The sequence below is a fragment of the Amborella trichopoda genome, chromosome 11, assembly GCF_054954075.1.
Source record: "Amborella trichopoda isolate Santa Cruz 75 chromosome 11, AtrichopodaSantaCruz75HAP2 v2.0, whole genome shotgun sequence".
NCBI classification, from domain to species: domain Eukaryota; kingdom Viridiplantae; phylum Streptophyta; class Magnoliopsida; order Amborellales; family Amborellaceae; genus Amborella; species Amborella trichopoda.
In genome coordinates, this window is record NC_142346.1 from 42,192,298 (window position 1) to 42,203,304 (window position 11,007).

Here is an 11,007-nt window from a genome sequence, read left to right on the forward strand (position 1 = left end):
ACAATATATTTCTATGTATCCGATAACCATAATGTCAAAGAGGTAGAGAGAGAATCGGCTATAAGATATCTTCTAATCTTCTAATCTTATAATTAGTAAGATTTTTTCTAAATTTAAGGGGTCAAACTAGTTGTTCCCTTTGATTTTTTGGGATAACTATGACATCAAAGAGGTAGAGAGAATTGAAAAATAATAGGTATTTTGATTATAACATAAACCAAAAGGGACATTTACGTAATTTTGTCAGTATTTTTATCATATATTTTTCCAAGAAAATATCACCTGCCAAGTGAACTTATCCCGTTGCTTACCGGCTATGCATCCCGTTGCTTTGCCGTGTCTATCTAGATACTGGCTATGCCTGGGGATTCTAGAGAGAGAGAGAGAGAGAGGTCGAGATAAAAAAAGAGAAAATAAAAGGGCATGGACCTGAGACCCTTAATCCCGTTTACTTGCTCTCCCTCCTGAAATATAATAATCCTGTAAATACACTTTTATACGCGTTTGTTTACATGATATTTGTCCATTCTTGGCGCCTATATAAGTATCCCAAAAAGGAAGCACATCGTAAAGCTCAGAGAGAGAGAGAGAGAGAGTGCAGTTTAGAGAGAGAAAGAGATGGCAGGTGTGAATGGAAGTGGTGCTGCTGTGTGCAAGGAGCCTTCATTGAGGGGAAGTAATCGCATAGTCTCTCTTGAAATAAAGGAACCCAGCTCCCCTGATAGGCACCGCCTCGCACCAGAGCAAAAGGTATGCATTCAACTTCCTCTCTCCTCTGAAACCCTATTTCGCCTTTTTCTCTCTAACTTCTGTTCTATTATTTGGCACCTCTCTCTCTCTAGGAACCAGGATGGAGAAAGTTTTTGGCATACATTGGGCCTGGTTTTCTTGTCTCACTGGCCTATCTTGATCCCGGCAACTGTAATTGCTCTTCCTCTTGCTTTGCTCTCTCTCTCTCTAAATCATAATTTTCTTGATTTTGTGGTTAGATTACTTTCTCTCTCTATGTGGGACTAAATCAATTTGTTGTTACAGTGGAGACGGATCTTCAAGCAGGAGCAAGTTACCAGTACGAGGTAGGATGAGAGATAAGATTCTATTTCATTTCGTGTTGATTGGGGTTTGTTTGTTTTTTCTTTGGGTTTTGATGCTGAAAAATAATGTATGATGGTGCGTGTAACAGCTGCTATGGGTGGTGCTTATTGGTCTCATCTTTGCTCTCATAATTCAGTCATTTGCAGCAAACCTGGGAGTCACTACAGGTAGAGAGAGAGAGAGCAGAAAGAGTGGAAAATGACGTTCCAAAAATGAAGAAAGCCTTGAAAGAAAAAGAGAGCTGAAAGATGATTAGGGGAAGAAAATTTCAAAAGAGGAAAAAAATAAAAAGAAATGTCAAGTTATGACAAACCCAAAATGGTGGAAAGAGGAGAAGACGAGAGAAAAAAACTACAAATATGACAGATGAAACCAAGGCACAGTGTTATCAAAATCAGCCAGTCCAACTCAAAACAGGCAGTTCAATCTGGAATCCGGGTTTTGGTGGGTCCGGTTGGATATTTTAAAAAAATATAAAATTTTTTAAAAATAAAAAGTTTGTTTGTAATATACATTTGAATTTTTTAATCATTTGAGACATATTAGAGTGCTTTAGTCAAAAATACTTCTTTTTACAATTTTTTATTTTTTAAAAAATATTAAAATACTCATAAATACAAATCCGACTGTTTTTTTCTACTTGTAATCATATTTAAGATATGTTTTGTTTAAGAGTCATATTTTAAATATATTTTTTATATGTTTTAGATTTTTTTTATTTTTTTATGCTTCTAATATTTTTTGATGGGCTGGGACCTGGTGGTTAGGCCGGTTGAAACGGCCGATTTATCACTTACTCCAACCTTGCGCTTGGAAAACCGGCATTTTTGATTTTTTGAACACAGCCAAGGAATCTGTGGAAAAAAAAAAAAAAAAAGGTGCTATCATAGTTTTTCATCCTTTATCCCAAAAATATCAAAGAACGAATACCCTATACACACGTGAAATAACCCAAGAGAAAAAAATAACAAAAAAAATTCATAAGCGAAGATGCACAACCAAACGAGAGAGAGAGGGTTAATTTATGTGATTTCTAGAGAGAGACAGAGAGTGAATATAAGTGATTTCCGAATCTCTGTGCAGGAAAGCATTTGGCAGAGCACTGCAAGCAAGAGTACCCAAAATTTGTGAATTACTGCCTTTGGATACTAGCCGAAGTGGCTGTGATTGCAGCTGATATCCCCGAAGGTAAATTCCAACAACAACAAAAGGACATCTTCATTAATATTTCTTATTTCTTATTATACATACTATTTCCACCTTTTCTACACTACAATTTATTTGCCTCTCTCTCTCTAACTGGTTATTGTTTACTTGTCTTTTCTCTCTCTAACCGGTTATTGTTTGCTTGACTTTTCTCTCTCTAACCAGTTATTGGCACGGCTTTTGCTCTCAATATCCTTTTTCATATTCCATTATGGGTTGGAGTTCTCATTACTGGTCTCAGTACCCTCCTCCTACTCGGCCTGCAAAGATATGGGGTAAGTACAGGCAAAGAGAGAGATATTCGATTAAATTAAGAGAAAAGAGAATATTTAGATCCTATCGTACCCTCCCACACCTATGTGTGTGGGATCTCAAAAGGATAATTATTAAATTTCGTTTAGATCTCTACAAAAGTTATGACATGCGTATAAAATTTGACTTTTTTAGAGATTTATGTCAAATTTAATAGTGATTTTTTGAAATCCTACCCACATAATAGTAGGTCTCATGTTCTAATTGTATAGACTTTAGAAAAGTTAATTCATTTAGATGTCCCATTAATGGCTAGATGGTGATGGTGACTAATTCGGCATAACATGTTGTAGTGAGTCTTAGCGTCTAACTTCTAATTTGATGGTTTGATGGTGATGCGTTGAAAGTTGATATACATCCTTTTGAACTATTCCACGCATACAACATGCTACATGTAACCACAACCATCACAATTGATATTGAACGGTTGCGATGAATCCTCCTTCCATTTGGGGAAGGGTCACATAATTTAGGATGGGTTTTGGTGCGACAGCTAATGCACCTGGTTAAATTAAAAAATCCATGGTTAAATTAAAAAATCCATTTAATGATGGATTTTGGAGTTAAGAGTTCATAGGTTGAGAAATTTCATCTTCACGATCATGAATTTCAAGATATAAGGGACTCTGAACTATAAAAATAGACTATTTTCAATTTTGTCTTTGAAGCTCTATTATTGTTTCTATTATTTCTTGGAAAAGGTTTCTATATTTTCCCTACAACATAGAAGATCTATGTTTTTCCTACCATCCAGCCGTCTAATTTTGATCAAGAGAGTCACTTACCGTTTGATTTTAGATCCGACGTCTCAAAGTATTTTATTTTTAGTTTTTTTTATAAAAATTGCATGATTATGAAATTTGGTACGTGCCATCTTCTCATCAGGGCCCACTTATAAAAATATTAAAAATGAATTTTCTATAAAATATAATGATGAAAATACCCCTTGAAACTTTCAAGGATATTTTGGTTATTTTATTTTATTGAAAATATATTTTTTTAATATTTTTCACTAGTGCAAGTTTACTGGAGGATTGGACATCCAAAATTTGGTGTCAAAATAGTTTATAGAAAAAAATAAAATAAAAATAAAATAGTGTAGAGACGTGACATTGTGATTGAGGCAATCTTAGCCCTCCATTCATAATGAACGGTTGAATAAGGAGAAGCATATCAATTTTATGCTGTAGGGGAAGGATAGAAAGCTTGCTCTTATTTCTTAGAAATTCATCAGATATGCATTAATGGTTGTAAACATGTAAAGCATGTATGAATACTTGTCCCAACCTTAGTGTACTGTTTGATTATTATTTTTTATTTATTTATTTTTTTTAACAAAATTTTGGAATTAAATTTGGGACATGATCTCACCTTATTGGGACACACCTTTCAAAAATGAAAAACAAAACATTTTTTATAAAAATAAATAAAGCCCCTACAAATTCTAAAGAACCAAAAAGCCTCTACAAGTTCTAGGGAAGTTTGGTCATGTTTCCTTATCAACAGTATTTTATGACTATTTTTATCATGTGCACCCTTGTTAGGTGTGTGCACACCCCATATTTCAATGATTTATAAAATAAAAATAAAAAATAAAAAAATACATTGGAACAATTAGATCAAGATCGCATGCTCTATAGCTAAGTTGTGACATTGTGTCCATTAAAAGTTGTCACCCGTATATATAAAGCATAAACACGTCTAGAGTGATATGCGATTTGGTTGAAGTCATAAATCGGCACATGAGATAGAGTTTTAGAAAGGGTTTGTTTCGCCTTAATTAATATATAGTCTTAAATTATAATACGGCTGAGAATGCCATAATCCCCATGACCAAATGACAAATCTGGGTATGAGGTTTATCACTGTCCATCTAATTCTTGGATAACGATTACACAACAATAGTGGGACCAACCAAGTCATGCCTGCATATCACCCACTAAGAGGTTAATTAAGCAGTGATCAGCCTCATAACCACCTATACCAAGTGCTTTTGAGTGTTACAAATATACTTCTTGAAAGGCAGAAGAAAATGAGAAAAAACTAAAAGTTTGCCATTCATTTTGTGATGGTTTTATTGGGGTAAAATTTGTACAACAGGTTCGAAAGCTGGAGCTTTTGATAGCATCTTTGGTTTTTTTAATGGCTGCTTGCTACTTTGGGGAGATGGCGTATGCACAGCCCAAGGCATCAGAAGTATTGAAGGGAATGTTCATTCCTAAGCTTAGTGGTAGTGGTGCGACCGGTGCTGCCATCGCGCTCATTGGGGCTCTTGTTATGCCGTAATCCTCTCTCACGCTCTGTTTATTACATAGATAGAAAAAAAGCTAACAATAAACTGTCACCTAAAATGAGTAGTAGTTACTATTTGAATTTTAATTTTTTTATTAATTAATTTAAGCTAAAATTTTGCGCATCTGTTTTAATTGTTTAGCTTAAATTTTAAAAATTTAAAATGAAATATAAACAAATACTAAAAAATGATGGAGGCAATTTTGTGCATCTGTTTTAATTGTTTTATATTTAAACTAAGATTTTATATTTTTTTTAATTTGAAATATTTCACAGGCATAATTTGTTTCTGCACTCGGCGCTTGTCTTATCAAGGAAGGTCCCCCAGTCCGTTCATGGGATAAATGTTAGTATAAGCATCTCTCTCTCTCTCTTTCTTTTTCTGTTTTTTTTAGTTTAGTGATAGGAATCGAACTTGAGAAGTAGTATTGCTAATGTCAATTGCTAATCATTCAAGCCCAAGCCCAATCCACTTGACTTTCTATTTTTCTCTTTGATTTGTTACTTGTTTTTGTCTCACTTATCGTTATTATTTTCATAGCCCTTTTAGTCTTTTTTCCATCTGGGTTTTGAGTTCAATGGATTCTCTCTCTCTCTTCTCTCCTTTAGATTGATTTATGCTTCAACTTGAATTAGATTTGTGAATGGGGTGTTGCAGAGTGCATGCAGATACTTCTTGATTGAGAGTGGGTTTGCACTTTTCGTAGCTTTTCTGATCAATGTTGCGGTGGTGTCGGTTTCTGGTACCGTGTGCTCAATGTCTAACATCTCCCTTGAGGACAAATCTAGATGTGACAACCTTGATCTGAGCAGTGCATCCTTCTTGCTCAAGGTATCATTCACCCAAAATGTTTTGGTATAAAAGAGAATTTCTCACCCTATGTTTATGTGTTGCCATAATATAGTACTAACCAAAGTTTAAAACATCATTGTGCTTACTCATACTGGTGGGGTGTGATTCCAATTTGAGAAACCTGAAGTCCCCAGATTCCCACAGTTTTTTGAAATTTTTTCTGTTATGTTCCAAGAATGATCTAACTTGGATGTAGTCACCTCGAAATTCAAACCCATTCCTACTCGGTCGCTTCTGATTTTCAAAACTCTAATTGTGATATTTTTTCCCCATATCTTACAGAATGTTCTAGGTAGTTCCAGTTCCACAGTGTATGCAATAGCTTTATTAGCCTCAGGGCAGAGCTCTACGATTACAGGAACCTACGCTGGTCAGTATATCATGCAGGTATTTACACTAAAATGAAGAATTGAGATGCAGGTTACATGTTTTTTGCAAGATATATATTATTTTTTTGAAAAATATATTACATATCAGACTTATTATTGTTGTAGGGGTTCTTGGAACTTCGAATGAAGAAATGGATGAGAAATCTGATGACAAGGTGTATTGCCATTACCCCAAGTTTAGTGGTTGCCATTATTGGAGGATCCTCAGGTGCCGGCAGGCTCATTATAATTGCTTCGGTGAGTTAAATAGATGTTTTGTTATGTTTTTTTCTTCTATTAGAACCCTGTCGCACTTAATCATAACGCACTCAAAAAAGACAAAAAGGAAAAATAGACTCTACAATATTGGAAAAAAGGGTGAGGTTTGAATAAGTTTCCCTCCTTATATGTAGAAGTAGGATGTACGTCTAAATTTTGTCCGAAGATATCTATAACACTTGAAAATATTGAAAATAGATGGTCCAAATAATTTTTACAAGATAGTCAGTTTTTTTAAACTTAAATTCTGTTTTTTCTTCATTTCCACATTTCGAGGTCAACCCGTCCTAGCCTTAAAAGAGTAGGGGCCACGCTACGTAACTGGACTGATTAGGCCCGGTTTGGCCCTCTTTTTCATTGCTATTCTTTTTAATTTATTTTTCTTTTTATCTAGCTCTGCCTAGCTTGGTCTGGCCCTGCTAAGGCTAGAGCTTGGTCAGGGCCGGCCTAATGGTGACCAGGGCTGGAATAGGGCTAGGGCGAGTCTGTGCCAGCCATAGTGATTTGTTGCACCTTGGCCTTCTTGTCAAATATTGTTCCATTTTTTGAGGATGTGGTCAGTATAACGTGTTAACCTGAAACAAGCAGAGTGCATCTCCGAATCTTATTTGAAGATGCAGCTCCGGTGCTGGAATGGCCTAAAAATTTATGTTCACCCCTAATTATTAAAATTCAAAGTTTAAAAAACAGTGCATATCAAGCACATCTATAAATACGATAATTTTTTTGAAAATAAGCAGTTCAAATAATGTTACAAAATATATTATTTTTAAGACTTGAAATTTATTTTCTTTCATATCCATACGTATTGAGGGCAAAATGTTTAGTTGGTGGGTTTTTCAATATTAATATAAGATGGACACCTTATATAAAAGTGTTTAACTCTTTTTTCCAGTGCCATTTGTTGTTATCCACTACTGACCCCAGAGAGAGAGAGAGAGTTGACTTTCTTCATATATTTTTTTGGAATTTACAGATGATACCCAGAGAGAGAGAGTTGACTCTCTTCATATATTTTTTTGGAATCTACAGATGATACTCTCTTTTGAGCTGCCATTTGCCCTCATCCCACTTCTCAAGTTCAGCAGCGGCCGAACAAAAATGGGTCCCTACAAGAATTCCATCTATGTGAGTTTACTCTCTTCTACTCCAGCAGAGATGGAAACCTAATGATATATAATATAATTAAATTAAAATGAGCTCATACAATTTAAAAAAAAATGAAGAGTTGGACTTGGATTAAGATATCCAAGAACAGGATAACAGGATTTTGGATGTTGATATTTGACAGAACCACTAAATATGTTGACATAAAACATGCCAATGTCAACTATTTCTCAATAAGTAGGAAAAAAATCACATAAAAAAATAATAAATGAGTAAATTTAGACCAAGAAAAACAAATGCGAAGACAAAGTAAACTAACGATAAAAAAGGTTTTGAGTTAAACTAAATTATTAATATGAAAATGAAACGCACGCATTCATAAAAATAGAACTACGGCCCGCAACAGGCTATGGCCCCTAGGTCATTGAAGGAGCCATGCCCAAGGCTCGGCTCTAGTCCGGTTAGAGCCATGCTAGGCTGTACAGTGCCGTGCGTAATAGTTTCAAAGAAAAGAAAAAAAAAAAAAAAAAAAAAAAGATAATGTAAAATACATTATCGAGCAACCCTTGCGGTGGCCTAAGAACGACCTGGCCTTGCCCCTGCCATATTTTGTGACTTAGGCCCTAATTGTTTTATGCCTTGATTGGTTGGCCGTGCCACATTGACCAGCTCTGTTTAAGACCCTGTGGAAACAATCAACAATCCTCTCTAACGACTCTTCCCCCTCCCTCACCAAACAAGTTAATCTGATAATATCAAGATTTAAAGCAAGGATAATTGAGAGTGATTGAACTAATCTAATGAGCACGAAGTGTTTTCTAATGTCTTCTTCGTGTTTGTACGATTGGCGAGATATTATATATTATCCGTGCAATAGAGGACAAAGTGTTTGTACGATTGGCGAGATATTATATATTATCCGTGCAATAAAGGACGATGACAAATAGAAGACAACGAAATTAATGTGTTCTTTATATAGAAATGCATAGATGAGGAGGTAAGAGGCACCGTTGTTGAAATAGACATAAGGTTCACAGGAGTCTTGGGGTGGCAATGGATCCGGACCCGACTCGGGACCTGAGGGGTAGACCTAATCGAGGTCCAGGTATGGGTTCAAAAATTTGAACCGGCGGGTCAAATCTGGGTATGGGTTCAAATCTTAATCCCGAACACTATTCGCGTCCAGGTCCCGATCTGGTAATATGTTTTGGGTCCCACCATATGAAATGTATTTAAATGTAGTTAAATGCACAAATATTTTAAATTTTGGGTAGGGTCCAGATTCGAGTTTGGGTTCAGTGAATTTGCGTCTAATCAGGATTTGGAGCTGTGACCCGACCCGTTGCCACCAAAGGACGGAGTCATTGTATATATTTGACAAATATTGCGTTCAGCTTCAATCGCTATCTCGCCTGCTAGAGTTGGAGAGTTGTGCTCAAATTTTTGTCTTCTTAGACAACCTTTTTGTATTGGGGGTTCATTGAGTCATACTCAACACGCAAGGCACACATGTGATACGCAGTTTTTAGTTTCGGACGTATTTCAGATAAATGTGGTGAGAGAGAGATGGTCAATAATGGGACGGAGGAGAGATGAATTTGCTTATTGGTGGACTATGCATAATAAGGAGCTCAGAATGAGTTAGTGGGAGCATGCTGAATTCTTACTCTCTCAGGTGAAGGAGCTGTTTGGGAAATTTTTTGGGAAAATTGTTTGATAGGGCTGCCCCTATCAAAATAAATAAAGCCTTAACTGAAAATTCACTTAAAATTGCAGTTTTGGAATTGAAAATCCTTCAAATCTGGCCTTGACTATAACGATTGTAAAAAAAAAAAAAAAGAAGATTTCGAGCCCGAAAAATAGTATATATTGTAGCACATTATCTATACAGCTACCTTTAAATAAGTGTTAAGGGATCCGCAAGATCTGTACTATCTAAGAAATTCAAATTTCATGAGGACTCGGTTTCTATACAGCATATGCAGAAATGCAGGCCTATTAATAAATTTATTTTTGAGATGGATTTTTTGACTTAATTTTTAAGGACATGTAATCTCTAACATGGAGATCATGAATATGAAAAAATAAGTAAATTTTAAAAACTAGAAATAATATTTCTAATAAGAAAACATTTGTACCGTTAGTTTCCGTTGTTTTTAGATGGATCACATCTCTACATCCATCTTTAAGATGGATGCTTTACACTTTTTGGACCGCATATGTAGTTATGCGGTCCAGCCTGCATGAAACAATTTTCCTTTTCTAATCAGAGTTGGAAATTGATTTTAGAGCTATCATAGAGATTTTCGATCACCAAAGGGCTTTTCAGACGAGGATTCAAGGTGAGACTCAATTTTGTTTGCATAAAGCGTAGGCATTATAGAAACTCCATGTGTTTTTTTTTTGGGCCACTAGGTAAATTGATGAGGTTTCATTAAGTTTTAATTGAGAGATCAAATGAACAGGTTGTTCCCACACGAACACAAGATCCTTTGGCATGAAGCGATATTAATATTGGTCGATAAGACATTTCCTTTTGAACAGTCCAACACTTGCCGTTTGTAAGAAAGGGGTCCTTAGAATTTATGCTAGGTAACAATGGAATGATTAAAAATTCCAAGTAATAATCTTAATGACAACACTGATACTAAAATATTGTAAATTATTTACAATTTACAATTGAAAACAGAGTGGAATACTTGTCTTTGCATTACTTCCTTACTCACAATTGTCGAAATTTTATTTTGCAGATCATAATCGTGACATGGGTACTAGGGTTTGGCATAATTGGAATTAATATTTATTACTTAAGCACTGGCTTTGTTGGCTGGTTAATCCACAACCAGTTGCCCAAGTTTGCATCAGTTTTAATAGGGATCATAGTTTTTCCTCTAATGGCTGCCTATATTATAGCAGTGATCTACCTAACCCTAAGAAAGGACAGGGTGGTCACTTTTGTAGAAGCCCAAGAAACCCTAGACGAAACCCATTTGGAGAAAGGCGAAGAAGGCAACAAAGAAGAAGAAAAGAAAGATATCCCCTATAGAGAGGACCTTGCAGATATCCCATTGCCTGAGTAACATGTACCTCTTCTAATATGTCTTTTATTTCGTGAATCAAGTGCCCTAACCGGGGGAAAGAGGAAGAGATAATAGTAGTAATGCTTCTATGAATGATGCAATCACATGAGCACAAGAAATGTAAATTTTAGTTTTTGAGTATTTGATTGGGAAATAGTGAAAGTTTATTTCCATAGCCATTGTTCAAGTTTTAACCTATGTAGATATCAAACTTTTAGGTATTTTGCCATATGTGTGTGTGGGTGGGTGAAATTAAGAGCGATTAGGAAGAGGGGCAAGATAGGTGACCTCCTTATATAGAACCCATATTTAAATCATCAAAAAGAAAAATAATTTTTTAGGACAATTGTCCATGGCTACTACCTTTTTTTTTTTTTGGTTAAATGGCCATGATTACTGCTTACCATGGATTTTA

General features: G+C 35.4%; 1 protein-coding gene across 1 annotated transcript; it reads left to right on the plus strand.

Moving 5' to 3' along the window:
* Nucleotides 1-289: 289 nt before the first annotated feature.
* LOC18431863 (metal transporter Nramp7.2) lies at nucleotides 290-10,779 on the plus strand. The gene is made up of 13 exons (XM_020665749.2): nucleotides 290-750; nucleotides 843-921; nucleotides 1,036-1,076; nucleotides 1,184-1,262; nucleotides 2,179-2,283; nucleotides 2,467-2,576; nucleotides 4,714-4,895; nucleotides 5,182-5,251; nucleotides 5,564-5,737; nucleotides 6,041-6,145; nucleotides 6,253-6,384; nucleotides 7,438-7,533; nucleotides 10,263-10,779. The coding sequence occupies exons 1-13, from the start codon at nucleotides 619-621 to the stop codon at nucleotides 10,590-10,592; spliced, it is 1,635 nt and encodes a 544-aa protein (XP_020521408.1). The 5' UTR covers nucleotides 290-618; the 3' UTR covers nucleotides 10,593-10,779.
* Nucleotides 10,780-11,007: the final 228 nt, after the last annotated feature.

Excerpts from the sequence above, each read along its gene's own strand:
- LOC18431863 (XM_020665749.2), top strand. The coding sequence starts at position 619 with ATGGCAGGTGTGAATGGAAGTGGTGCTGCTGTGTGCAAGGAGCCTTCA. Across the intron at positions 922-1,035 it reads CTATCTTGATCCCGGCAACT|TGGAGACGGATCTTCAAGCA; the intron begins GTAATTGCTCTT and ends TTGTTGTTACAG. Across the intron at positions 5,738-6,040 it reads GTGCATCCTTCTTGCTCAAG|AATGTTCTAGGTAGTTCCAG; the intron begins GTATCATTCACC and ends CATATCTTACAG.